The sequence below is a fragment of the Prunus mume genome, linkage group LG2, assembly GCF_029339155.1.
Source record: "Prunus mume cultivar Tortuosa linkage group LG2, ASM2933915v1, whole genome shotgun sequence".
In the NCBI taxonomy this organism is placed as follows: domain Eukaryota; kingdom Viridiplantae; phylum Streptophyta; class Magnoliopsida; order Rosales; family Rosaceae; genus Prunus; species Prunus mume.
This window is the reverse complement of record NC_142699.1, coordinates 34,753,387-34,781,303: the sequence shown is the minus strand read 5'-3', so window position 1 is coordinate 34,781,303 and position 27,917 is coordinate 34,753,387. Positions and strand designations below refer to the sequence as shown.

The window sequence follows — 27,917 nt, the reverse complement described above, 5'->3', positions numbered from 1 at the left end:
AAAAAAAAAAAAAAAGTCACAGTCAGTGAGCTAACTACCCAGCGCCACGTGACCAGCTCACCCCGCCCTCCTTCCCCACTTCTCTCTCGTTGGTAGCAACCTCTCCGTCTCAGTGCCTCAACCCAACCCCTCTCTCTCTTCCCTTGTCTTCTCTATATATGTCTCTCTCTATTTAAACACTTCCTCTATCCCCCCTAAATTCCAGCATTTACATTTCCCCCAAATCCCAAATTCCACTCTCACAGCCTCACAGGTAAACTCCAATTCCTCTCCTTCTTCTACTATTTCCGATTGACCCTCCAACTAACAGCCATGGATTACAAGATCCGCTGTTTGGTTCCGTTTCTGGGATCCCATTTCTTGTCCGTATTTGAAACTTCCCCTGGTTTTGATGTCGTCGAGGAAAAATTGATCCTCTGTTTTGTTTTGTTTACGTTGTTTAGTGATATAAATGGAAATAGGAGTTTAGGAGGAAGCTTAAGATCTGCTTCTGCTTCTCCTGTCTTGGACAATTGGGTTGGTTGGGGTTTGTTTGGGTTGGTTGGTTTGTTAGGTGCATTGCGTAGAGATCTGTTAGGTAACTATAATTGCGATCTGGTTGGCTTTAGGTGTGCTTTAGCTAACAGAAATTTGACCAATATTGTGCCTCTAGATCTACCTAACTGGATGATTTCATTTTGATCTACTTAATTCTAAATGCTTCTGCCTAAACCCATAATTATTGAAACAAGAGCTATGAATTTGTATGAATCATGTATTCATGTGTGATGCATCAGTGTCAGTAGTTGACAGTTTTGGTTTCTTGTTGTATGTTCAGAAACCGGAGGTTGCCTTGACCCGAAACCATGGCCACCGGACAACTTTTCTCGTGCACCACTCAAGCGTTGTTCTACAACTACAAGCAGCTCCCAATCCAGCGCATGCTGGATTTTGACTTCCTTTGTGGTGTGTATCAGTTCCTAATTTTGATCACGAAAGTGATCTTACTTGTATTCTTTTAGAATAAAAAATGTAATTGTAGTAACTGAGCTTTGTAATAGGGAGGGAAACACCGTCCGTTGCTGGAATCATTAACCCCGGTGCTGAGGGATTTCAGAAACTCTTTTTCGGTCAAGAGGAGATCGCCATACCAGTGCACTCAACGTAAGTCACCATTCTTTCATTCTCTTCTTAGATTTCATTTGTCTTTTTTGGCTGCAATCCACCTTGTGTACATGTGCAGTTAGTCTTAACATAACTGAAGCATGCCAATTAAGTTATTAATCAAATTTCATTGTTGATCTGTTGTTATTGATATTTTTTTTTTACTTTCTGAGTTTGAGATTGCCTGACCTTCATTTTGATAACTGTTGCAGCATTGAAGCATCTTGTGCAGCACATCCTACTGCCGATGTCTTCATCAACTTTGCTTCCTTTAGAAGGTCAGTGCTTATTTCGTGAGTAGTTTATTGGAGTGCAGAATTTCGATCCTGAATATATGTTGACTTATCTGCAGTGCTGCGCTTCCTCCATGGCTGCTCTGAAGCAACCAACGATTAGAGTTGTTGCAATCATTGCTGAAGGTGTACCTGAGTCAGACGCTAAGCAATTGATCGCATATGCACGAGCAAACAACAAGGTTAGACAATAGATACAACGTCCTCTGAATTGCACTAACTATGAAAATGAACAGGCAGTACTCACTCGAATGATCATATAATTTTCAGGTTGTTATTGGCCCAGCTACTGTTGGAGGAATTCAAGCTGGTGCTTTTAAGATTGGTGACACTGCTGGAACAATTGATAACATAATTCACTGCAAGCTGTACAGGCCTGGATCTGTTGGTTTTGTCTCCAAATCTGTATGTAGCTATTCCAGTGCTTTTTTTTTTTTTTTTTCATTTTCGTTCTTGCATTCTGTTTTGTTCCATTGTTGAGCATTCTTTATGCCCACTCAGAAGTCAATATCATAAACTTTCGGATAATTTTGGTAAATGTATATGTCAAAATGTATATACATTAAACATCTAGCAAATTACATTATACTTTTGTATTTAATGTCTGATCAAGTTTATTCATTTAAGTCCTATGCCCTTAGTTTTAGAAACTACTGAGAATAGTTCTAGTTCTGCAATGTGCCATGAGTTTCCACATATTTATTCAAACTGCGTTGCGGTGTGCATTGTCAAGAAACTCATATTTTTGTTTAGAATTCTTAAAATAATAAAATATGTTGCAATTGCAGGGTGGGATGTCTAATGAATTATACAATACTGTGGCTCGTGTAACAGATGGGCTTTTTGAAGGTATCTACGTTTGGTCTGCTTAATTTAGTCTTCATAACTGATTTAATATTTAAGCAAGGTTGTAAAATTTGGGTGTGTTCTTGAAACTCTTTAGGTATTGCTATTGGAGGAGATGTGTTCCCAGGTTCTACTCTTTCTGACCATGTTCTGCGGTTTAACAATATCCCCCAGGTAAATTTTGCTTTCAATTACTTCTCTTCAGGGCCTGTCCATTTTTGCATTTTGTTTGGGGGCATCAGCATCCTGAAATTTGCAATCTGATTTCTTGATCTAATGCAGGTTAAACTTATTGTTGTACTTGGGGAACTTGGTGGGAGAGATGAGTATTCTCTAGTTGAAGCTTTGAAACAGGGGAAAGTTTCCAAACCAGTCGTTGCTTGGGTTAGTGGAACTTGCGCAAGGCTTTTCAAATCCGAAGTACAATTTGGTCATGCTGTAAGTTGTCATCTCAGTTGCTCTTGACGAATCTCTTCCCAAGAACCTAAAAGGGTTAAAAATTCTAAATCTTCCTTCACAATGTTTAAATCAGGGCGCAAAAAGTGGTGGTGAGTTGGAGTCTGCACAAGCAAAGAATCAAGCCTTGAGGGATGCTGGAGCTGTTGTTCCCACTTCATATGAAGCTTTAGAAACTGCCATCAAGGAAACCTTTGAAAAATTGGTAATTTACAGCATGCCTTGAGGATAACCACCACAAAGATTGCTTGAAAAGTTCTCTAATTCCATTAGTGTCCGTGGCTGTCTAAGCTTACATATTTGGTTGATTTCCACAGGTTGAACAAGGGAAGATTACACCAGTGAAGGAATTTAAGCCTCCACAAATACCTGAAGATCTTAACTCTGCAATTAAGAGTGGAAAAGTTCGGGCTCCAACTCACATTATATCCACAATCTCTGATGATAGAGGTATGTATTAAATCCAACGACATTCCTATATATTACTCACATGTTTGATATTTAGACATCAGTTTCATTGACTTCTTTTAATCCACTTTGCAGGTGAGGAACCATGCTATGCTGGTGTACCTATGTCCTCCATTGTTGAGCAGGGTTACGGTGTGGGTGATGTTATCTCTCTTTTGTGGTTCAAGCGCAGCCTTCCCCGTTATTGTACTCAGTTTATTGAGGTAGATTCCTGATTACTATGGAGCTGCTTATTCATACTTCTTCACCCTTCTGTTTAACTTTTGTTTACTGAAAATCTAGCTGTGATTGCTCTAGGAGCAAAATTGTGTATTCTAGCCTCTTTCACTAATACATATGACATTCATTTCAGATATGCATCATGTTATGTGCTGACCATGGTCCTTGCGTCTCTGGAGCTCACAACACAATAGTAACTGCTAGGGCTGGCAAGGACCTTGTTTCCAGCCTTGTCTCAGGTAGATATTTTACCACTGAATGTTCTATACTTTGTTATAAAATTTTCTACTTTAAGGACTGGGCTTCTCAGAGATGATTTGGTTATGGAATAATTATATATGAGCCTTTGAAACAGGTTTGCTCACAATTGGTCCCCGATTTGGTGGTGCCGTTGATGATGCTGCTCGATACTTCAAGGATGCATATGACAGGGTGAGCTTTATTGGACATTTTGTGTGTAATAACTCAACGCTTAAACGTTAAAATAATGTTTTAACTCTAACAAGCTATCCCTCTGCTGTGTTTCATCAGAATCTTACACCTTATGAATTTGTCGAGAGTATGAAAAAGAAAGGCATTCGTGTGCCAGGGATTGGGCACAGGTATTGCGAGTTTTCAATATTATGCAATAGTATAAACTTGGGGTTTCAATCTTTAATGCATTTAGTAGTTGCATAAGAAATCTTATTGTTGGAAGTTCTTGTTTCTTTGCTGTGGAAAAGGATCAAGAGAGGGGACAACAGAGATAAGAGAGTAGAGCTGCTACAAGCGTTCGCACGCACACATTTCCCTTCTGTCAAGTACATGGAATATGCAGTACAAGTTGAAACCTACACACTCTCGAAGGCAAACAACCTGGTCCTTAATGTCGATGGTGCTATTGGAACCCTGTTCTTGGATCTTCTTGCAGGCAGTGGACTGTTCAGCAAGCAAGAGATTGATGAGATTGTTGATATTGGCTATCTGAATGGGCTATTTGTGCTGGCACGTTCCATTCGGTTTGATTGGGTGAGTATTAAAAAAAATTCATTGGCTAGGTAGACTCAAATTCTGGATATAGACACTTGAAGAATTGATTCTACATAGGCACATAGCTTCTTTACACCAAAGGAAAATGCATTTGGACTTAAAAGGTCGGTAAACAGATTAGGTGGTCCTACGGTCCTGTTGTGGCTGATGCAGATAGGACTTATTAATAACTCAAGTAGTCAATTCTTATTTGTTGGGTTTATATATAGGTTTAGATACCCTAGCTTTGTCATTGAGAGTAATACGAAACAAACGATTGTCCTTGATGACAATGAGGTTCTGTGGTGGGTCAGATAAACATAGGAGAGAGGACATCATTTTCTGCTTTATATATGATGTAGTCCTTAGAATTTCTGTAAAATATCCTTTTACCTGACTGATTACTCCCTGCCCTTCATCTCAGGCACACTTTTGACCAGAAGAGATTGAAGCAGCCCCTTACCGCCACCCATGGGAGGATGTTCTTTACACCAAGTGAAAGGCTCTCAGATAGCAGGTGCAAAGCCGACTTACCTGCTTTCGACGAGCATTGTTGTCTTCAAGGTCCTTGAGTTGTTCAGTTGTTAGAATAGTGTTTGTATTGCTAATGCTGGAGTTGAGTATCTTCATTTGTAAGTTGTATCCAAAGTTCATAAAGGGACAAGCCTCGATCAGTTTACTAAACAAAGTTATGTTTTCCTATAAAATTTCTTGGTTTCACTTTCTGGGGTTTTAGGAGAGAATAGAGTAAAGTGGGTATTCTCTTGGGCATGTTTTGTCCTCTCCCAAAAAAAAAAAAAAACAAAAAAGGAAAGGTCAATGAATAAATAGAAATTTGTCCCACACATACCGTCTTCTTTTTATTCGGTTTCTTTGGTCCATATTTTGTGTGCCGGTCTGTATTTTAACAGCGGCTAATGTTTTGATTAACTTCTACCGGGCAATAATGAACTATAACTTGAATGAGTAACTTGAGCTAACCAAAACCAAGGATTGCCCATGGGCAAACATACTTGTATCTCCACTTTTACACCTCAAACCAAGTCAATTATAGCATTTGTAACACGATCTATAAATGTTGCAGCAGGTGTGAATTTATCCACTTCAGGAATATCAATACAAGCTATAGACAGAAAAAAACGACCTTCATAAGCTGAAATTAGAAAGGACAATGGTTTCTTCCTTTCTAATTTCTTATTATATTATATTTGTGAAGAAGGAAATTGACTTGACGGAAGAATATTTAAATACGTCGACTTGAATGACAGAAATATTATAAAGAGGAAAACAAAATCTGCAGCATCAGAATTATTGTGATTGGCCCAATTCCCCAAACGGACACGACCACCAATCGGATGGCCTCCATTATATTCTCGCCACCACCGTAGCTCTGTCCATGCCCACAAGTATAACCCCCGAAAGAAAATGAAAATGAAAATCCAAGAAACGGCCAGAAAAAAAGGGATAAATCAGACAAACGAAAAAATAAATGAGAAAAAGAGAGAGAGAGAGAGAAGTGTCATTCTCATTTCTCAGTTCTCTCAGAGCACAGCAAAAACAAAAAAGAAGATCAAACCAAAAGAGCGTTGCTTCATAGGCCCCCCTCCCTCCCTCTCTCGCTCTCTACCCATCTCACAATTGAGCCACATAAACAACTGAAAACCAGCCTCCACCTCCAACAAGTCACAAGCTTCACAGCAACCCATTTTCTGATCGACCTCAAATTTTTATGGCCAGATGGGTTTTCGGCTTTTATTAGCCTCTTTTCCTCACTCGCTGCAAATTTAACACCTCCCAAAAAAAACCAGGGAGAATTGTGTCAAACAGAGGAAGACCCAAGTCAGCAAATGGCCTCAGGTGCTCAGTCGTCGGGCACAGGCCATGCCAAAGCTCACAACAATCCAGAGTCTGTAAGCAAAGCCATTGCTCAGTACACCGTCGATGCTCGGCTGCACGCGGTGTTTGAGCAGTCAGGCGAGTCTGGTAAGTCCTTCGACTACTCACAGAGCATGAGGACCACCAAAGACTCAGTCCCGGAGCAGCAGATTACAGCTTACCTGTCCAAAATTCAAAGGGGTGGCCATATTCAACCCTTTGGGTGCATGATGGCTGTGGACGAAGCCACCTTTGGGGTCATTGCGTACAGCGAAAACGCCCGAGACCTGCTCGACCTAACGCCGCAGTCAGTTCCGAACCTCGAAAAACCTGAGATCCTCACTATTGGGACTGATGTCCGTACACTCTTCACGCCCTCCAGCGCAGTTTTGCTCGAGAAAGCATTTGGAGCTCGGGAGATTACACTTTTGAACCCAATTTGGATCCACTCCAAGATTTCTGGAAAGCCCTTTTACGCAATTCTGCATCGGATTGATGTTGGGGTTGTGATTGATTTGGAGCCTGCTAGAACAGAGGACCCTGCGCTGTCTATAGCCGGCGCGGTTCAGTCTCAGAAATTGGCAGTGAGGGCAATTTCACAGCTGCAGTCACTGCCTGGTGGGGACATTAAGATTTTGTGTGATACTGCGGTTGAGAGTGTAAGGGAGCTTACTGGTTATGATAGAGTTATGGTGTATAAGTTTCACGAGGATGAGCATGGTGAGGTTGTGGCTGAGAGCAAGAGGCCTGACTTAGAGCCATATCTTGGGCTGCACTATCCTGCCACGGATATACCTCAGGCGTCGAGGTTTTTGTTCAAGCAGAACCGGGTCAGAATGATAGTAGACTGTCATGCCACACCGGTCCATGTAATTCAGGATGAAGGGCTGATGCAGCCTCTGTGCTTGGTTGGATCCACACTTCGTGCCCCTCATGGTTGTCACTCCCAGTATATGGCTAATATGGGCTCCATTGCTTCGCTAGCTTTGGCAGTCATCATCAATGGAAATGATGAGGAAGCTATAGGCGGGAGGAACTCAATGAGACTATGGGGCCTGGTTGTTTGCCACCATACCTCTGCTCGGTGCATTCCGTTTCCCCTTCGGTATGCTTGTGAGTTCCTAATGCAGGCCTTTGGGCTTCAGTTGAATATGGAATTGCAATTGGCTTCACAATTGTCTGAGAAACATGTTTTGAGGACCCAGACTCTCTTGTGTGATATGCTTCTTCGTGACACCCCAGCTGGCATTGTTACTCAAAGTCCTAGTATTATGGACCTTGTGAAGTGTGACGGGGCTGCACTATACTACCAAGGGAAGTACTACCCAATAGGTGTGACCCCGACTGAAGCGCAGATAAAGGACATTGTGGAGTGGCTGTTGGCTTTCCATGGAAGTTCAACAGGTTTAAGCACAGATAGTTTGGGTGATGCTGGATACCCTGGAGCTGCCTCTCTGGGCGATGCTGTTTGTGGGATGGCTGCTGCTTATATCACTAAGAGGGATTTTCTGTTCTGGTTCCGATCCCACACTGCAAAAGAGATCAAATGGGGTGGAGCAAAGCATCATCCAGAGGACAAGGATGATGGACAGAGGATGCATCCACGCTCTTCATTCAAGGCATTTTTGGAAGTGGTTAAAAGCCGTAGTTTGCCGTGGGAGAACGCAGAAATGGATGCAATACACTCTTTGCAGATTATTTTGAGAGACTCATTTAAGGATGCAGAGACAAACAATTCAAAAGCTGTTACGCAGGCCCAGCTTGGTGATCTGGAGTTTCAAGGGATCAATGAGCTCAGCTCGGTAGCAAGAGAAATGGTTAGATTGATAGAGACAGCAACTGCTCCCATATTTGCTGTAGACGTTGATGGATGTATAAATGGGTGGAATGCAAAGGTTGCAGAGTTGACAGGTCTCTCAGTCGAGGAAGCAACCGGGAAGTCCTTGGTTCATGATCTTGTTTACAAAGAATCTGAAGAAATTGTTGACAGACTTCTTTTCCGCGCTTTAAGAGGTAGTCTTTCTAGACCTGATGTCTTTATTTATACTTAATTCGAGAAGTTTATTAATGGGGTCTTATTGACATTGTTTCCAGCTCATTCTCAATTTCAAGTAAAACCGCAAAGCTAACCTTGGCCATATAATCATTTCAAACCAAAATAAATAAATAAATTCGCTTCATTTGTCTTATTGAAAGTTGACTTACTTCAAGTTGTGAAGTTCACTGAGACGGTTTCATTGTGATGCCTAGGTACCTTCTATTTGATTAAATTTTACTGTAAATATCTACATATGTTATCCTTTCTTGAATTAGCAATGCAATTCTCATATTGTGGTTATTGCTCTTATTGTGTTGTATTAATATATGCATTTCTTATTCTCTCGCGTGACTATTAAATGATCAATTAGGTGATTGCTTAGTAGCAATGGAACATGGACAGAACATGAGTTTTGATGTACCATATAGGTTTAAGTTTCTGAATGCTACCTTAAAAAGAAAAAATGAACATGACATTAATGCCAGTATGGGTTATTATGCCCAAGAGAGGGGACTAAACAGTTTTTATTTTTTATACATTTTTGTTTCATTTTTGATGATTTGGATCACATGTTTAATGTTTATTTTGAAAGCAAGTCTTTTTTGGTAAAAATTGAATATTTTACTATATTAGTATTTTCAATGCAGGAGAAGAAGATAAGAATGTAGAAATAAAAATGAGGACATTTGGCCCAGAGCACGACAACAAGCCTGTTTTTGTGGTGGTTAATGCTTGCTGTAGCAAGGATTACGCCAGTAATATAGTTGGAGTTTGCTTCGTTGGTCAGGACGTAACTGGTCAAAAAGTAGTAATGGACAAGTTCATAAAAATACAAGGTGATTACAAGGCCATCGTTCATAGTCCAAACCCTTTGATCCCTCCTATATTTGCTTCAGATGATAACACATGTTGCTCGGAATGGAACACTGCCATGGCAAAGCTCACTGGATGGAGCCATGGAGAAATCCTTGGAAAAATGTTAGTTGGAGAGGTCTTCGGCAGTTGCTGTCGACTCAAGGGTCCGGATGCTATGACAAAATTCATGATTGTCCTACACAATGCCATTGGAGGGCTAGACACAGACAAATTTCCCTTTTCATTCTTTGACCGAAATGGGAAATATGTACAAGCCCTCTTGACAGCCAATAAGAGGGTGAACGCAGAAGGTCAGGTTATTGGAGCTTTCTGCTTTTTGCAGATTGCAAGTTCAGAACTGCAGCAAGCTCTTAAAGTTCAGAGGCAACAGGAAAATGAATGTTTTTCTAGGATGAAAGAATTGGCTTACATTTGCCAGGAAATAAAAAATCCTTTAAGTGGTATACGCTTTACCAACTCACTTTTGGAGGCTACAGACTTAACTGAGGATCAAAAGCAGTTTTTGGAGACTAGTGCTGCTTGTGAGAAGCAAATTTTGAAGATTATAAAAGATGTTGATCTGGATAGCATTGAAGATGGGTAAGTAGGTTTTAACAAAATTCTTCTCACATGCTCCAGTTTAATATCTTCAGCTAGGACTGCATTATTAATACCTGTATCCAAATTTCTTTATAATTGAAAATAGGAAAAACACAATTAAGTTTTTTTTTGGTTGGTGAATTAGATCACTGGAGCTTGAGAAGTCAGAGTTCTTTCTTGGGAGTGTCATAAACGCTGTTGTTAGCCAAGTAATGTTATTGCTGAGGGAAAGGGATCTACAATTGATTCGGGATATTCCTGAAGAAATCAAAACATTGGCTGTTTGTGGTGATCAAGTGAGAATTCAGCAGGTCTTAGCTGATTTCTTATTGAATATGGTACGTTATGCACCATCTCCAGAAGGTTGGGTGGAGATTCATGTTCTTCCAAGCTTGAAGAAAGTACCTGATGGAGTCACTCTGCTTCATACTGAATTCAGGTACTTTGGCTTCTCAGTATTTATATATTATTAGTTGAATGTTGATGGTGACAAGATAATTATGTACGCAAGTTGTCCTTGCAACCTGACTTTACCTGATGTCCCATGGGCTCAAATTAAGAACCTCAACCAACCAGGAGGCGTTGTTGGGTTGGACTGTGGCTGTCTTGTTGAACCCATAGGTTTGAAAACTATCTGCTATGTTTTGTAGGAGCAAAATTGCAATCATGGTCTCTGAGCCTTGACGTCTGTTGAATAATTTGGTTGGGTGATTATGGGTCGGTAATGCAAAGATCTGTTTTGTACTTATGGTCCTCTTGCATTCTCTTGGCATAGTCTGCCCAGAATGATTATGTGCTTAATGGCATACAATTGTAAAATCTCTGTCTGCCAACTTTTTTCATAGTCCATTCAAACATCCCTTGGCTAGTCTTGTTGGGCATCACTTGCAAATTGCAATGCACAAAAGCAGCGCTTTTCTTCTTATATTGTTATTGCCTATTGGCATGGATATTGTTTTTATATGTAAATGACTAATACAGTGTTTATGGTGAAGGTTGGTATGTCCTGGTGACGGTCTTCCTCCTCAATTAGTTCAAGATATGTTCCATAGCAGTCAATGGATGACTCAGGAGGGCCTAGGACTGAGCATGTGCAGGAAGATTTTAAAGCTCATGAATGGAGAAGTCCAATATATCAGAGAGTCAGAAAGATGTTATTTCTTAATTATTCTTGAGTTTCCTATGCCTCGGAGTACAAAGAGTATTGACTAGGTCATTGGATATCCAGGACTTTATAGTCTCAGCAGGAGATGCTCCTTCTCCCAGAACAAACTGCACCGGGCACCAAAGCTACCAGATTCGTTTCAAGGGTACTTGACAAAACTCAAAACATGTTTGCGTTATCCAAGATTGCTGTTCGACTACACAAGTTCAAATGACAAACATGCTTGAGTAAGGTAGCCGATAGTCTACGTGCAGTCTTAAGATTTCTCTAGTGCAGTTAAGCCAAATCTTAATGCATTAGTGTGCTGCCCCGTGTTATTCATTGAAAAGGACCAAGTGGGTCCATTTGAGGTAATTGTAGAGAGGCTTCCACGATCAAAAGCTCTTCCGTTAGGAGACTTGTTAGATTGAGTCACATCTTTCTTTCGCATGTTTCTACTTGATTGCTTGTACTAAGTCGTTTCCGCTGCATGTTCTCAAAGTGCCCACAGCGAAAGCTTTTTGGCCTTTACCCTTATAATGTATAATACTTCTTCTGTGTAATAAAGCTGATACTGATAGTCATCTTCTAGTTGCTGGATTTAATGAAACATGGATGACTTGTCTGAGTAATATATGTTTTTGTCTTGGCGAATATATACTTTGGATCACCTCTGTCTGTCAACATCGAAGATAGACTTCCATAAAACAGGGATGACACTATTTTGCTATTTCTGCTAATAATGTTATGACACCCGTGATAACACTTCCATGTAGCATAGAATTATTAGCCGCGGATCACCGGTGCAACTAAAATTTTCTGGTATAGCAGAGTGCCTTACCAGCCTCATTGATTATATTAGTTTTTATTATTATTATAAAAAAAAAATCCCATTTTTGCTGTGAATTGTAACTTCTTTGGGCAGGTGGGTGTCTACAAGAATAATATTATACATTACAGTTGCCCATTTTTCTTAGAGCTGGATGGATTTTAGAACTTGCTTGTTGTCTTGTCTCTCATCTGTCAAAATCGTCCCCATACTTAGTTTATTGTAGAATTGGATGTAATGCGCCTAAGTCAACTTGATAGGTCACTATGAGCTTACAAGATGCTTGGGTTTGGTATGAGATAAGGATATTTTATGGTAAAGTTTAGCACTTAAATGGTAATAATGGAAGTGTCACTTGCTTCGTTTGTTAATGATAATATTATCCCATAACATTTGGAGAGAGAACAAGAAGCTTTGTTGCTGCTGCTCTTTGTCTCTTTCACTCCAAAAGTTGTGTGCTTGCACGCCCATTGTAATGCTGTGCACGCAAACTGAGTTCTAGTTTTAGTGTAAACACTTTTGTTCTAGAGGCAGAGAGACAGGGCAACTTGCCGCTTGCTTCCAAAGTTGAAAGTGTCCCATTACAAGGAAGAAAACGTTTTAACTGAAAAATAAAAGGCAAATGTTCACCGACTCTCGCGCATTCCAGCGATTACGAGACACACGCAAAATAAATATAAGACAAATGGCAAATATTATTCATGATTCTCGCGCATACTAGCGATTATGAGACACGCACATGTAAAATAAATAAAAGATAAATGTACAATATTATTCATGCGTGCGTGGACAACAAATAAATACAAGAAAAATATTAAACTTGTTCATGCACATACAAGATTACCAACTAACATTTATCTACACCAACGTTGAAAGCAACGCTCTAAATACAGAAAAGAGAAAGGATTGAAGAATACAAGAAAAATGTTAACCATCTCTCACATGCATGAACGATAAAAACGAGTGTAAAATAAATATGAGATGAATGTTAACGTTATTCATGCACATAAATAATGAATTTTTTTTACTGGGGGATATTTTTTTAAGTACTATAATCTAGATAGAGAGATTCGAACTTGAGTACAATAAGACCGATGCATTGACCTAACAAGTTGACATAAGCCGTATATGTGCAAATAAATAATGAATAAATATAAGACAAATATTAAACGTTATTAGTGCTTATAAAGGATTGTCAAGTTGTCAACACACATATTACCAACTGGCATTCCTCTATACAAATGTTGAAAGCAAAGCTCTAAATACAAAAAGACAGATAAGGGTAGGAAGGAGAAAGAGTAAACAAAAAAAAGCCACCCAATAATGCAAAACTCAAAGAGGATAACCGAGTCAAACCCCAATTGGTGCTTATGTTATGTGTCTTCTTTTCGAAAAATTATAAAGTAATACAGATATATTACGTCAGCTTATGATATTCTCATTCAAATATTATCATGTGTTTATTTTTTAAATTAAATAATTTACTTTTTTTACAGCTGGACTTCTCAATTTTTATATTTCAAGAATTAGAAAAATAAAAGACTTGATAATAAATTTATATTAAAAAGAAGGAGCATTGCCCCAACAGCAATAGCACCCCAGCCCAACCCCTCTCCCTTCCTCTTTCTTTGTACCCCTTATACTAATTTTACGTAGTGGGATTGGGTTTAGAGGGAGGATGATTAAACTGGTATTGATGCTATTAGTTGGGAAGTAGTCTTGATAATTAAAAATGGGTTCATGCTTGGGTAGTAAGGATCGGCTAGTGGCAATATAAGAAAGGTCGAGGTCGAGAGAAAACAGAGAAAGGTGTAGGTGCATTATGAAAGATAACTACATTGTTTGAAAAAGGAAGAGAAAGAGAGAGGGATGGCGGCTATGGTACTTTTTAATTTGTTTTTATTTTTCTAATTCTATTTCAAAATATGAAAATTAAGTAAAAGTCCAACTGTGAAAAAGCAAATCATTTCTTTTTCAAATTGGACAAGTGGCAATATTTGAGTGGAAATATCACATGATGACGACGTGATATAGTATAATTTCTCATTCTCCTCTCCTTCAATTAAGCCAGACCATATTAAGCTATTTTTATTTATTTATAATATAAGCGATAGTTTAAATTAACGGGAAGAGGAATTCCTCACATACAACTATAACATAGTGAAAATTCAAATTCAAGATATTTAGTCTGCGAGTCAAGACCCTTTTCAACCACCTATATCATGGCCTTAAAGGAAGCCAACCAACACAAATTCTTCTCCATTTATGGTATGCTACCATTGGTAAATCAGGTTCCTAATAAGTCCAAAAACATATGATTAGACAGCTTTTAGAGCACAGAATTGCCCCTTTCTCATGATATGTATGAACGAACCTCATGAGCTCATTAACCTAACCTTATCCCTCCCTTTATGAAATAGTTTCTCATAGAACACAATTTTCATACCATGAGAGAGCTGAGGGCAAAATTGTAAACTCATTATAGGTGAACTACAAGTCAGTCCAATGTATATTATGTGCAAATGCAAATTAAGTAATCTAAAGCCTCAAGCTAACCCAATCCCATCTTTTAAACATGACTTTGATAATAGACCAATTAAATTCCAAAAAAAAAAGAAGAAGAAATTTATGGACAAAAATGGACATTGCCTTGCCCACTTGGAATTTATGACGTACAATATTATTATTTTGCATGGCCTCCAAAAAAAGAAGCAAAGTTAAAAAAGATGGGGGTGGTAGGATCAAAAAGAGGAGTGGAAATAGACTAACTAAGAGGGCCTTTTGGCGGAAAAGGAAAAGCCTTACTTGCAGAAGATAAACGCAGCAGCTCGGGCGGTGAAGACGCCCATTGCTGATTGGAGTTAAAAGGTGAAAATCAGGAAGAATGATTGGTTAGTCTAAGTACTCGCTTATTCCGCGCGTGGGTAAAGCATTTGCAGAGATTAAGCATGTACATAACTTATGGTCTAAATAGTAAGATTCAGATGATGATGATGATGGGATAAAAAATTAGAGAAAACAGCAAAACCGCCCGAAACAAGAGAGTCTGAGAGAGAGGTGACAGCAGAAAGAATACGCTAAAACCTAAAAGAGCGAGAGAGAGAGTAAGAGAGAAGAAGAAGAAGAAGAAGAAGGTGAAGAAGATCAAAAGCAGAAAACAAAAAAGTAAACAGAGATGTTTAGTATGCTATTGACCTCTCAAATCAGCAAGTAATTTGACTGCACTTATTATAGGAAGCAAGCAAAGGAAAGAATGCAGTTATTTTGAGAAAAGAGGGACAGAGATTCATCAATCTCTCTGACTCTGTCTTATCAATTTCAACCCATGCTTAGTAGTTGCTTATAGGTAGCTTTCAAGATCATCAACTGGGTCTCCATTATTTTCTCATTTTGGGTTATTGGAGAAGCAAAGAGAGAGAGAGAGAGACAGACCCATGAATCTTCTTCTTCTCGAGCTTGGTATAATACCATTTTCAAGCCAAGCTTGTTCATTTCATTGAAGACTCTCAATTGGGTTGTTGTGTATTGCTTCAAACTTGGAGCTTCTTTCAATGGACAGTCCACCTCCAGAGGAGCTTCTCAAGAAGATCCAAGTACTTGAAGCAGGTCACGCCCACCTCAAGCAAGAGATGTCCAAGCTCAGGCACTCTGAAGATGTCAAATCAGAGCACCAAAGGGCTCACTCCGTTTCGCCACAGCGCTCAAGGTTATCGTCTGTGCCTAAAAGGAGAGTCGGTGCCGGCGCTGGCGGTGGCGGTGGCGGTAGTGGAGGTTTCGATGCGGCGGCTTGGAAGAAAGGGTCTACTTCGTTTCGGCATTCGTCGCCGCTTCAGAGGGAGAGCCGCAGCCATGATCCTCCAACTGGAGGCACCTTCCGTGGTGTCGGTGGCAGTGCTAGCAGCGGCGGCGGTGGAAGTGGCAGCGGGCCGTCAGCTGTGAACTTTACTGATAGGCAGTATCTGAACATATTGCAGTCAATTGGGCAGTCTGTGCATATATTTGATCTTAATGGCCATATAATTTACTGGTGAGTAGCTCAATTAAAGTGTTGGTCTTGCAGATTTTGAATTTTTTTTTTCTGTCGAGGTTTTTTTGTATGGGTGAAATTTGTTTTGGGATTAGTATGGATTGCTTGTATTTTTCTTTTTGTTTTCATTATTTGTTATATTATTGGGGGGTCATTTGATTTCTCGTTGCAACTGTTAATTTGTGGTGTTAAAATGAGATTGAGTATTTATGCTTTGAAGTTTGGTTTCTGTGTTAGAAAGTTTCAGTTTGGTGCATTTGGGAAAATTTAATTTTGCAGGAACAAAAGTGCTGAAAACCTATATGGTTTTTCTGCGGCAGAGGCCCTTGGAAAGAGTCCCATTGAGCTATTAGTAGAACCCCAGGACGTTGCTGTAGCAAATAATATTATCCACCGTGTCACCAAGGGGGAGAGCTGGACTGGGCAGTTCCCTGTCAAGAACAAGTTTGGGGAGAGGTTTACTGCCATTGTAACGAATACTCCATTCTATGATGATGATGGCACTTTTATTGGGATTATTAGTGTGTCAAGTGATATACGGCCCTTTCAAGAAACGAGGATTCCATTGTCAGGTGCGAAGCACCCAGAATCAGATTCAAGCTACAGCCGTTCTAGAGCTAGTGTTACAGCTAAACTTGGCCTTGATCCTCAGCAGCCTCTACAAAATGCAATTGCATCAAAATTAACAAATTTGGTTAGTCTTATAGTTCCCCTTTTCCTTTGATTTAGTATTGAATGGCGCATGCTGATTGTTAAGAGTCATGAAACAGGCATCCAAAGTGAGCAACAAAGTGAAGTCGAGAATTCGGGCAGGAGAAAACAACATGGATCGCGAAGGTGGGAGTGAAGATAGTCATTATTCGGATCATGGTTCAGATTCTCTTTTCTCTGACCAGCGGGAGGATGCAAATTCAAGTGGGGCTAGCACACCTAGAGGAGATATGCCCCCATCTCCTTTTGGTGTGTTCTCCCAGATTGATGAGAAGTCTCCAGGAAAACCCTCCAGAGATTCTGGCGATGAGAGTGAAGGAAAACCTTCAATCCAAAAGATAATATCAACAAAAGCAGAAGCATGGATGGGTAAGAAAGGATTATCATGGCCATGGAAAGGGAATGAGCGAGAAGGGTCAGATGCTAAGACTACTCGTTTTGTTTGGCCTTGGTTGCATAATGAGCAAGAAAATGATTTGGTTCATCAGAAGAGTTATTTTGATTCAAAACCAGAGAGTCAGGTGAATGAAAATAATCGGACTGCAAATAATGAGGCTTCTGGATCTTGGACCTCCTCATTTAATGTGAACAGTACAAGCAGTGCGAGCAGCTGTGGAAGTACCAGCAGTAGTGCTGTGAATAAGGTGGATGTGGACAGTGACTGCCTGGATTACGAAATCCTGTGGGAAGACTTGATAATCGGAGAACAGGTTGGGCAAGGTAATCATCTTTCAAGTGACCAGTGCATGCTTTTGAAGAATTAATATTCTTCATTTCTTGAAACTGTTTGATTGATGCTGGTAAAACATGTCTGTAATCACCCAAAGGACCAAAGGTGATTAAGCGGGTTGTCCATTATGTATTTCATCGTTCCTGAATCATCTACTGCGTTGAATCATTGGTGACTCTGATTATGGGACATGCTTGATTGCCAAAATGTCCATCTAAGGGCCAACACAATTTCTCTTGTGACTTTATTCTTGGTTTATTTTCATTTTGATATCTATTTACCGTTTCCTCTTTCTGCAGGTTCATGTGGAACTGTATACCATGGTCTGTGGTATGGATCGGTATGTTCTCTGACTCTTTCTTTAGTTAACTACAAATTGAAGTGGATGCTAATTTTTTTTTTTCTTCCAGATTTAACCGAAGTGATATGTTCAAGTGATGATTTCCAATTACCTTTCTCTTCAAACAAAAAAATAAATAAAAAGAATTCCAATTACCTAACGAAGACAAAATGCAGTTCAAATTGCAAGCAGTAACACCGCTTGCCCAGAAGAAAAAAAAGCTCGTTAACTGTCTTGATGACCATAGTGTTCCATGCCTACGTGTTATGCCTAAAGCATAAAATTGGATGAAATGTCAAACATATCAAAGTCTATATAATATGGTTTTGTTCGAGAAAAAGTCTATAAATATGGGTGTTTGCAGTATCAGTGAACAACTCTTCTTATTCATGCGAACTAGGTGTGGTATGATGATGATGCATGTGGGATGTTTATACTGTTTTAATTGTTTAGAATACGGAAGGTGAAGAAGCATTAGAAGTATTGCGAGCATATAATGTTCATATGTGTTTGACTGATATCTTTGCTGTTACAGGATGTTGCTGTGAAGGTATTCTCCAAGCAAGAATATGCAGAAGATGTGATACTTTCCTTCAGACAAGAGGTGTGCTTTCTAGCTGCATATGATTTGCACTTGCTTATGTACTTAGGAAGCAGATGAGAGTTTGACTGGAATGTTTGAATATACCTTTTGGAGATTTCTCTTGATGAGTATGGGATTATGTAATGTACATTCCATATTAGAAGGGACTTGTGGGTGTGACAATCTTGACCACCCAATGCCAGACTGCAAAAAAATATTTCTATGGCATTCCTTTCGTCGTTTGTCTTTATGGTTAATTTTGTAGTTATTGATTTTGTTAAATGCTGATGTTACAATATGGTATTGTTTATCAAGGTGTCTCTTATGAAAAGGCTTCGACATCCAAACGTTCTGCTTTTTATGGGAGCTGTGACTTCACCTCAACGTCTCTGCATTGTAACAGAGTTCCTCCCACGGTTGGTTCTGAACTTCCCTTTCTGGAAGCTCTATATTTACTAGTGTCTGAATTTATGTTTATCATTTCTGGAAGTTCATATATCCTTTTTAACGTACTTCGCGAGTTCACTGGTGCCACTCATGTCAATATTCTCTTAATGCAGTGGAAGTTTGTTTCGCTTACTACAGAGGAACACATCAAAACTAGACTGGAGACGACGTGTTCATATGGCAATAGATATAGTGAGTATTATTGAGTAATAGTACAAAAACGATATATATTAGAGTAACCTCATCAAGAAATACTGAATTTTCCACAGGCACGAGGCATGAATTATCTTCATCATTTCAATCCACCTATCATTCATAGGGATCTAAAGTCTTCAAATCTCCTAGTTGATAGGAACTGGACTGTCAAGGTCTGTTGCTGGTCATGTTTCTATTTCTTAAATCCCTCTATTTGAAGTTTTGTGGTCCATCAGTTTTTTCTTCTTTGGGTTACACAGCAGTTCTATCAAGTTAAACAATGACCCATTTAATGTTATCTGAACAGGTTGGTGATTTTGGTCTTTCGCGTCTCAAGCATGATACATTTCTCACAACCAAGACTGGGAAGGGGACGGTATTTTAACTCGTCTTTACTAATTATATTAAACCAATCAGTCTAATGTCACTATATATGAGCCTGCATAAAATTTTGAAATTCTCACTTACATGTGGCAATTTTCTTTTTTGTAGCCTCAATGGATGGCACCAGAAGTTCTACGTAATGAACCCTCAGATGAGAAGTATGTAATTGTTCATCTGGAATATTTACCTTAACAGTGTCTTGGTTCCTTCTATGGTTTCTATAACTAAATTTATATCTCTTTGTGCTGTTTGGATGGATGTATATAGGTCTGATATATACAGCTATGGGGTGATATTGTGGGAGCTTGTTACTGAGAAGATCCCTTGGGACAATCTAAACTCAATGCAGGTATTGTTTTCTTTGATAAAATATCCAGACACTATTCAAGAACGAAAGATAGCACAACATTTTTGTAAACTTACATAAATTAAATTCTTTTGTATTTGTTTATTACCTTCTTTTAGAGATGTAATATTAAACTCAATATCCTCAGTTCTCCCACAAACCTTATTTTTCAATGGCGAGAAATGAACCAAGCATTCTTAGTAGTATCTCTTCAATATGCCATTTCTTTTGATAATAATAACAAAAGGGGCCAGGACATATTGTGTGCACATATGAACAACAATTTTTTTAGGAGACTTGCAGGTGATTGGAGCTGTAGGGTTTATGAACCAAAGGCTAGAGATCCCAAAAGATGTGGACCCTCAGTGGGCTTCTATGATTGAGAGCTGCTGGCAGAGGTAGTAATTCTTTCCATGCTTCTTAGTTGATTTCATATTTTAGATCCAAGGATTAAATTTAGTATATGAAATGCTACCCCTCAACTGGGATCAGTTCACATGTGATAATCATCTCAGTAGTTGGTCAGTATGCTTACAAAATAGTCCGTATGATAGTTGCGAAGTACATGACCCTTACTTTCTTTGTTTTGACATGCTGCTAGAAGCATATCTTCATATCATTTGCTGCACTTGTTTTACCAACTTGCCTTTCTAGCCAGAATTAGCCTAATCAATAGGGCTTTTGCATTAACCATCACTATATTGTGGACTGTAGCCAACTGCAAGTAGGCGTGTATATGTTATATATGTTATTATTTGCATGTGGATAAGGATCATATTATCCTAGGAATATTTTATTGTCTTCAAAAGATGTGTAGTCTGATTTTTGTGGTAAAGGTAGTTCGGCGTGCGTTTGTTGGGTCGTATGGATATTTGATAGGGACATTGATGGCATCCGAAGGTCAGGCTTAATTGTATTATCCTGTAGTGTCTGGTGTCTATAATTCAAGACTATTCTATTTTGTTATTTCTTCTAACTGTTATGAATCAACTTTGGTAAAACGGCGGCTAATGTGCTGATTTCAACTTCATCAAAACCAGTGATGCAGCTTCTCGGCCAACATTTCAAGAACTGCTGGAAAGGCTTAGAGACATGCAGAGACAATATGCTCTTCAGTTTCAAGCAGCACGTTCTGCCGCGGGTGATAGCTCCCAAAAGGAATTGTAGCTCAGCTTTGTGTGGCATAGCATTGGGTTTCTTCATCTACCACATTGTTGGATGAAGAAGCAAGGCACTCTCAGATAGATGCTTTTTCACTTGTTGCTGGAAAAATGGTAATTAGTCAGAGATGGCCACAAATGGCAAGTGGTATTTGCAACCACAAAGTTGAAAGGCAGATAGATAGTAGCTGAGAGGGAGCTGCCTAATTTTAGATGGTGATGGGTTTGGTTGTGTGATGATGGTTGTTTATTCACTCCACTGACATGACATCCTACAAAAGTAAAATTATGGGCTTCAAAGTACGCTGTGTCATGCAACAGGGCGCCACATGCCGCCCATTTTGTGATTCTATATTGGAAAATTCCAAGCACCATTACTCAGAAAAAAAAAAAAAAAAGGGTTGTACAAAGGGGCGGAGTCTATATTCATTTGAGTAAATAGAGAGTTACCAATCTCTTTGCTTTATCATTTCAATTTATTGGGTTTTTATTAGAGATATTTAGCCATATCCATTCTTATCACTAATGATATAAATAAACCATACATTATTTAATTTTTATAAATAAATCCAAAAAATAACAGCTGACCCTATTAAATTTAATTTTGATTATTAAACTACTTTGATGCTCTATTGAGTGTTTTGATGTTTTTTTTAATGAGGTTTTGAGGTTAGGCTTGTTTTAAGAAATCGATAGTAGTTTTGTAATTTATAAGAAGTTAAAAGCCTTTTGTTATGTTTTAAATGTGTTTCTAAAGTATCTATTTCATATAAAGATATTTATTTGATAATTTAAATACCACTAGGATTGGGTATTAGTAAACCCCCTTTATTATTATTGATCCCTCATAGGCAATTCTGCGGCAATAAAGCTTGAAAATTGTTGTGTGCTTATGCTTTGCTGATATTTTATCACATGCACTGGTTGTTATAAAGCACCTGGCACTTCACTTTGTCAATGTGTCTCTCTGCAACCAATATCTGGGTCCAATGCATTGGATTGGACGGCCATCGCATGCCGTAAGAGGAATTCCCTAATTTGTCCAACATGCATATAAGTTGATAATATCCACTGCAGCAGAAAGGTTTTGGGAGACAAAAATATCTTTAAAGATGGTGTTAGGCCAACCACATATTGGTAACAGACAATATGGACGGGCAGGAAAATGAACACTTTCCTCTTGTCATGGAATCTTATCTTAGGAATTAGGACGGCCACTTCTATTTGGTATAATCTACCATTAAATGCTGAAACAAATCTGAGTCAATCCAAGCCAAACATGTAACACTCACAAACCTGCACGTTTCTTAATAATCTATCCTCATCACAAATCACAATACAACAATGTGAACATCTGATTTAACATTGAACAATGAAAATAAGATGAAACCCAAGTTCTTGTCATCTTCATTTTGTCAAGGGCATGATTCTAGTGAAGCAAGTGTCGAATGGCAGCAACGGCATCACCTTTGTGCTCCCGCAAGGTCCTCTCAGCAACCTTCTTGTCCAACTCTAGTTCATTTGCAATTATGTCAACATCAGCTGCATTGATCTTCACTGCAGCCAATTCCTTCTCCCTGTAAATTGTGATGAAGCATGGAGAGCCGTGGAGCTCTTTCAGAAAGCTAAAAACTTAAAATATGGGCAGGCCCAAGTCTTAAACAAGCTCATCTTATGCTTATGTTTGGCATCAAAATATAATACAAATATATAATTATTGCTACCCCAACTTCAGTTTGCCAAAACCCCAAATCAAAGTTGACAACTTTATGCAAATTTCATGACAAAAAAATTGTGCTTTAATCGCATACGTAATTCAAACTCAATTAAGTTAACCCTAAATTGAAATTTTTGATAGAAAGGAAAAAATAAAGAGTGAATCTGAACAGTGACCTCAATCGCATAGCATTCCAATCGGCTTCGGAGGAGGCAGCAATGGAAGCCATGGCCTCCTGGACTCGGGTAGAGTCGAGCTGGCGATCTTCGACGCGGTCAGTGAGCTTATCGAAGGCTTTGCTCTGCTGCTGCAAGTCCTTCGAGTCCTCCACCCTCTCTACCTCTCCTTCTCCACCTCCCTCCATTTTTTTCTCTTCTCTGATTCTGCTTTCGATTTTGATTGCGTTTTCTTTCTGATTCTCACACAATTCAGAGAAATAAAGAGAATTAGAAGCCTCTTTTTTTTTTTTCTGAAGGAATTTCCTAAAACCCTAGATTTTGTTGAGACTTGAAGTGGTGGGTGAGTGCCCACTTAGAAAGTTGAGAATTGACTGAGGAGCCCGTCACTACTGGGCTAGAATGAGAGAAGGCCCAATCAGTCCGTTTTAAATTGGCTATAATCATAGCCTGCTCAGCCCTAACTTGTGTGCAAAGTCAATGGTAAAGCCTAGGCATGGCCCACGAGGGTGGCAATGGTCAACTGAGAGAATTAATCGATTTTATTTTTCTTTCTACTCGCTAACGGCCTTTTTTTTTTTTTTTGAACAAGCAAAGGTACAACTTAGACCCCCTTGGAGTCCTTACACCAATTGTATCGGCTAATATGACAAAGTACAAAGTCGTAGGAAAAATGTTAAGTTTAATACACTTGTCTTGAAGAATTTAGAAAAATCTAAGAAAAAAATAGAAATTTTAAGAAATATCCACCAACCTCGACAAAGTCAAACTTTAAGACATAATTGTTGTAGGCGTTCTAAAAAGGTTAATAAAATTTTTTGTAAACTAGTGGCTATGAGAAGAAAGCCAAGTCCACCGACTTGGACAATGGCGGCAGCCTATAACACTAAATAGGTGTTGCCCCTTGTATAAGTGAGCTAAGAGGGAGGGAGGAGGCCAATAAGCCGGAAAATAAGAAAGTGTCCAATAACATCACACACCGCCTAAGAGCAGTTCCACCAAGCAGCCCAAGCCCGAGGCTGGGGGGGCTGCACCAAAAACCACATTCCAGGTGGGCCAGTCTTGTCTAGTAGGAGATGGGGCCCACGAACCCAGGCTGGCCCTCAAGCAAGATTTGCCTTAGTTCCAACCCTAGTTTTGGCGTCATCAACAAAAAAATTTAAAATCTTAAAAATCTTAAAAAAATACCAAAAATTCAGATTAAAAATAAAAATAAATACATAGTCATATTTTTCACTTTCCACACAAAAACTCTATACAAATTTCTCTCCTCATATCTCATGTGAATAGTTGTTGTCATGACAATAGGTGGAAACACCACAACCTTTGCAAGGGAAGCTACTATCACGTGAAATAGTTGCTCTAAATTCTAACAAAAACTAGAAAGCCACATACTCCTAGTTTGCTTAATATTAGCAAATCCATCTGCAGCTCTGAAAACATGTCGAAATAAGATCTCTTGAAAATCTTCAGCAATTAACTGGATATCTTTAATGATTGTAGCAACATTTCAACATTTCATGGACATTGACTCCTTTTACATTTAAAAAGGATGCCCATGTAAAATTATTGATAAGCCCAGTTCATTTGATGCTCGTGCTCGTGACACTCGGGCCCAAGAACCAATCCTTCACTTCATTTTTTTTTTCACTAGATAATTAAATATCATTAAAAATATAATTAGAGGCCTGAAAACATTAATCAATCAAACATCCAAACAATATGAAAATGGCAGAGGGCAAAAAGTGTCAAACTCTACAAAGTCCACTTCAACTTTTCATCTTTAAACAACCTTGCTTTGATTATAAGATAAAATAAACATATGCATTGATATCAAGTCCAATATTGTTTAATTAATTTGAGTGATATGAGACCCAAGTAATTTCTAAAAGAAATACATCAAATATATATTTATGATTAAAAACATATAAATAATGACATTAGATGTCAAATTAGCATTTTGACAGAACAATAACCAATCGGATTTTTGATCGCAGCTGCTAACAAAACGCGTGCAGGACTATCTCTAATGAGAAAACCACCAGCCCCTTTATACCATTTCCCAACCATACATTACCCTATGATGCTTCCTTTTCCTTTTAGAATTCTTAACATTTATACTTCAGTACGAGGATAACATGGACCTGAATATCTTCAACTGCCTTGTAACACGAAGGCTCAATGTGTTTAAAAATTGATGTCGTAAAATAATTTGTAGCTGAACCTGCCATTTGGGGAAGGACCCAGACAAAACTATCCTCAGTATCTTGAAGAGGTGAATTAATGGGTGTGTGATAAGACTTGCATCAGCTCAGCTTTATTCCAATGATTATGAACGATGTAATCAGCAACAGAATCATCAAGATTTATTTCATTTAAATTTGTTGAAAAAGTAATGCATATTTGTGTTGTAACTACACAATTCTAGAAAACTCAAGAACCTACAAACTAGATGATGAAAATATGCGAAGAATATTCTAGATGAAGCCACTTGTGGCTATAGATAAGAGTGAATGAATAGCTCTTAATTTTTTGGCTGAACCTAAAGAAGTTCACAACCTAATTTCAGTATCCTCCCTTCCTAGGCCTAACCAAACACAAATTACATGAGCCAAACAGAGGCTCGAAACCGTTATATTATATGGAGTTTTGAAGTGTAGGCCTAAATTTCTTCCGGCTTTCAATTTGGATTTAAATTGACACTAGAACTAATCATTTAAGATCATCTCCTTCAATGCTTTAGATGATGTTTACGTGCAAAATCTCACCCTTTCATGAAATTTTGTACCATTACAAAATTGTTGTCGGTGGTCCATATAATTAATTTGATTGAACTAATCACATGGATTTCTTTCTTTGTGCTAGCAAAACCACATGGACTTACCTTATATATGATGAAAATTTCAATGTATTTATAATAAAAGCGCTTTTGTTAGAAGTATGCTTATTGAGTAGAAATACTTAATCCTAAAGAAACAGCAGTCTCGAAACAAGCCTCTCAATTGTATTATCACTACCTTCAATGCTTTAGATGATGTTTACGTGCCAAATCTCACGTTTTCATGAAATTTTGTACCTTACAAAATTGTTGTCGGTGGCCCATATAATTAATTTGATTGAACTAGTCACATAGATTTCTTTTTTTGTGCTAGCAAAATCACATGGACTTACTTTAAGGCATTAATTAGTGATAATACAACTGAGGGCTTGTTTCGGATTAGTTCAATCAAACTTCTAGTCAAAAAAAGTAGACTTTCATAAATCTACTATTAATTATTTTTCTAATTCAATTCTTAGACATAAAAAGGATAGAATTGCTAGTATTTTAAATATTCCGCATAAATTATCTATTGGTAAATATTTAGGTATTCGTAATATTATCTCCTTGAAAGATAAAGAAAATTCTAAGGAGTTTTTCTACTCTGAATTCAAAATAAGCTGTCTGGTTAGAAGTCAAGTTTACTGTCCAGAGGAGGCAAACAAGTTCTGGTTGGAAATATATATATATATATATATATATGTGTGTGTGTGTGTCAAGTGCTTCCTCAAAAACACGTATAAGTGCTTCTATGACCCATAAGTACTTCTACATTTTTCTACCAAACACAGTCATAAACGCTTTTGATTATCAAAAAGCGCTTTTAGCCCTTTGAAAAGCACACTCAAACTCAACTTATAATATTAAAAGTTAACACACATATTGAGATAATCACGTTCTTTGCTAGGAAAGATCGTCAAATTTGTTCACCCATTTTTGCAATGTTGTTTTTTGATTTTGTTTTTAAGATGAGGCTTAAAAATTAAGCCTCATTTAGTTATTTTACCTTCATCACTTGGGTTATAACTCCAAATTCTTGGATACGAACATATTTTACTATAATTCTCGAAACACTAATAAGTAGAGTTGGACTATTTCGTACGCCTATGCTTAGTGGTTGAGCACAGGCACAGCTGGGACACCACTGAGACGGTGTCAGGGACTACAAGATTATGGTTGCGCCGGCTAATTATGTTCTTTGTCAAACAGGGTTGAATTTCGCACCATTTCATTAATCAGGTTTCGTAAAAAGTCCACAATCGTAAGCGTCTCTCAACTGTACGCATTTATGTATTGACATCTTCTGACCTTTACTTCTACAGTATCAATACTTGCTATAGCACACTATAAATAGTCGATGCCCATTACCAAAGTTAATCAAACCAAACAATTACCAGTCCCGCTTCCTCTATTCTATACACACTTTATTGGGGAAAGATGGGGAAGTTTTCCAAGCTTGTTGGGTTGTTTGCTGTGATGTTTGTAGTGGTGCTAGCAATAGCTGAGTGTCGCAAACTTGAGAAAGAAACATTCACTGACGGCGGTTTGGGTGGTGGTGCTGGCGGAGGTGCTGGCGGGGGATTCGGTGGGGGTGTAGGAGGCGGAGGCGGTGCAGGTGGTGGAATTGGAGGTGGCAAAGGTGGTGGTGTAGGAGGTGGTGCCGGGGGTGGTGCCGGAGGTGGAGTTGGTGGTGGTGCTGGTGGGGGCTTTGGTGGTGGCAAAGGCGGCGGTGTAGGAGGTGGCAAAGGTGGCGGTGTAGGAGGTGGTGCCGGGGGTGGTGCCGGAGGTGGAGTTGGTGGTGGTGCTGGTGCTGGTGGGGGCTTTGGTGGTGGCAAAGGCGGCGGTGTAGGAGGTGGCAAAGGCGGCGGTGTAGGAGGTGGATCCGGGGGTGGTGTAGGAGGTGGAGTTGGTGGTGGAAGTGGAGGTGGTGTTGGTGGAGGAGCAGGCGGTGGTGTAGGTGGAGGTGCCGGAGGAGGCCATGGCAAAGGCGGCGGTGTAGGAGGCGGAGTTGGTGGTGGAAGTGGAGGTGGTGTTGGTGGAGGAGCAGGCGGTGGTGCTGGTGGTGGTGCTGGAGGAGGCTTTGGAGGTGGCAAAGGCGGTGGAGGTGGTGTTGGTGGTGGTGGTGGTGCAGGTGGAGGTGCTGGTGGAGGCTTTGGGGGTGGGAAAGGTGGTGGTGTTGGAGGAGGAGTTGGCGGCGGAGGTGGTGCCGGTGGTGGTGCTGGTGGAGGCTTTGGGGGTGGCAAAGGCGGAGGTGTAGGAGGAGGAGCTGGCGGCGGTGCTGGTGGTGGTGGAGGAATTGGCGGTGGATTTTAAATCCCAAATTCAGCTATAGCCCTAGTTGGCATGCAAAAGTCGTGTGTTATATGCTATCCTGCATGAAAATGTATTGCCCTTAAACTATGTACAATAAATGAAGAGCTGTAACGTGCTTCACCATTAGCTTTTATTTACATCTTCCATGCAAGCATTTTGTGATCCCAAGCTTTGGCCTAAACGACTACCATCACTA

General features: G+C 39.2%; 5 protein-coding genes across 8 annotated transcripts; 4 read left to right on the top strand and 1 right to left on the bottom strand.

Moving 5' to 3' along the window:
• Positions 1–12: 12 nt before the first annotated feature.
• On the top strand, positions 13–5,153 carry ACLB-1 (ATP-citrate lyase B-1). Its single transcript, XM_089044799.1, is given in 19 exon segments — positions 13–253; positions 818–945; positions 1,041–1,143; positions 1,356–1,425; positions 1,496–1,618; positions 1,707–1,841; positions 2,225–2,285; positions 2,380–2,456; positions 2,565–2,720; positions 2,815–2,943; positions 3,056–3,188; positions 3,282–3,409; positions 3,559–3,664; positions 3,781–3,857; positions 3,957–4,027; positions 4,148–4,421; positions 4,423–4,433; positions 4,858–4,889; positions 4,892–5,153. Coding segments are annotated over 18 exon segments (1,827 nt in total). The 5' UTR covers positions 13–253; positions 818–845; the 3' UTR covers positions 4,933–5,153.
• A 777-nt stretch (positions 5,154–5,930) lies between these two features.
• Positions 5,931–11,599, top strand: LOC103323170 (phytochrome B). The gene is made up of 4 exons (XM_008225142.3): positions 5,931–8,321; positions 8,994–9,801; positions 9,947–10,240; positions 10,797–11,599. The coding sequence occupies exons 1-4, from the start codon at positions 6,281–6,283 to the stop codon at positions 11,011–11,013; spliced, it is 3,360 nt and encodes a 1,119-aa protein (XP_008223364.2). The 5' UTR covers positions 5,931–6,280; the 3' UTR covers positions 11,014–11,599.
• A 3,172-nt stretch (positions 11,600–14,771) lies between these two features.
• LOC103323171 (uncharacterized) lies at positions 14,772–21,172 on the top strand. 2 transcript variants are annotated; one of them, XR_016123714.1, is made up of 13 exons: positions 14,772–15,801; positions 16,081–16,495; positions 16,572–17,232; positions 17,542–17,582; positions 18,118–18,186; positions 18,481–18,581; positions 18,726–18,804; positions 18,882–18,980; positions 19,115–19,183; positions 19,300–19,349; positions 19,459–19,540; positions 19,830–19,935; positions 20,578–21,172. XR_016123714.1 is itself a non-coding variant. In XM_008225143.3 (13 exons), exons 1-13 carry the CDS (start codon positions 15,326–15,328, stop codon positions 20,702–20,704), a joined length of 2,364 nt encoding a protein of 787 aa, XP_008223365.1. In that variant the 5' UTR covers positions 14,772–15,325; the 3' UTR covers positions 20,705–21,172. The 2 variants fall into 2 exon arrangements, 1 of the variants encoding a protein (XP_008223365.1); XM_008225143.3 differs by having other exon boundaries at positions 19,841–19,935.
• An 807-nt stretch (positions 21,173–21,979) lies between these two features.
• Positions 21,980–22,908, bottom strand: LOC103323172 (DNA-binding enhancer protein-like protein). Its single transcript, XM_008225144.2, has 2 exons — positions 22,591–22,908; positions 21,980–22,274 (listed from the first exon to the last, which is right to left on the bottom strand). Exons 1-2 carry the CDS (start codon positions 22,776–22,778, stop codon positions 22,127–22,129), a joined length of 336 nt encoding a protein of 111 aa, XP_008223366.1. The 5' UTR covers positions 22,779–22,908; the 3' UTR covers positions 21,980–22,126.
• A 3,667-nt stretch (positions 22,909–26,575) lies between these two features.
• LOC103323173 (uncharacterized) lies at positions 26,576–27,858 on the top strand. 3 transcript variants are annotated; one of them, XM_008225145.3, is made up of 2 exons: positions 26,576–27,308; positions 27,411–27,858. In XM_008225145.3, exons 1-2 carry the CDS (start codon positions 26,846–26,848, stop codon positions 27,719–27,721), a joined length of 774 nt encoding a protein of 257 aa, XP_008223367.2. In that variant the 5' UTR covers positions 26,576–26,845; the 3' UTR covers positions 27,722–27,858. The 3 variants fall into 3 exon arrangements, with proteins under 3 accessions (XP_008223367.2, XP_016647849.2, XP_088902985.1); XM_089046859.1 differs by having other exon boundaries at positions 26,583–27,146; positions 27,285–27,858; XM_016792363.2 differs by having other exon boundaries at positions 26,577–27,858.
• Positions 27,859–27,917: the final 59 nt, after the last annotated feature.

What these genes read in the sequence shown, in the direction of transcription:
- LOC103323170 (XM_008225142.3), top strand. Translation starts at nt 6,281, where the DNA reads ATGGCCTCAGGTGCTCAGTCGTCGGGCACAGGCCATGCCAAAGCTCAC. An exon ending in TCTTTTCCGCGCTTTAAGAG is followed by an intron (nt 8,322 to 8,993) that starts GTAGTCTTTCTA and finishes TTTTCAATGCAG; the next exon opens with GAGAAGAAGATAAGAATGTA. An exon ending in CTGGATAGCATTGAAGATGG is followed by an intron (nt 9,802 to 9,946) that starts GTAAGTAGGTTT and finishes TTGGTGAATTAG; the next exon opens with ATCACTGGAGCTTGAGAAGT.
- LOC103323171 (XM_008225143.3), top strand. Translation starts at nt 15,326, where the DNA reads ATGGACAGTCCACCTCCAGAGGAGCTTCTCAAGAAGATCCAAGTACTT. An exon ending in AATGGCCATATAATTTACTG is followed by an intron (nt 15,802 to 16,080) that starts GTGAGTAGCTCA and finishes TTAATTTTGCAG; the next exon opens with GAACAAAAGTGCTGAAAACC. An exon ending in ACAATCTAAACTCAATGCAG is followed by an intron (nt 19,541 to 19,840) that starts GTATTGTTTTCT and finishes GGAGACTTGCAG; the next exon opens with GTGATTGGAGCTGTAGGGTT.
- LOC103323172 (XM_008225144.2), bottom strand. Translation starts at nt 22,778, where the DNA reads ATGGAGGGAGGTGGAGAAGGAGAGGTAGAGAGGGTGGAGGACTCGAAG. An exon ending in TGGAATGCTATGCGATTGAG is followed by an intron (nt 22,275 to 22,590) that starts GTCACTGTTCAG and finishes CACAATTTACAG; the next exon opens with GGAGAAGGAATTGGCTGCAG.
- LOC103323173 (XM_016792363.2), top strand. Translation starts at nt 26,846, where the DNA reads ATGGGGAAGTTTTCCAAGCTTGTTGGGTTGTTTGCTGTGATGTTTGTA.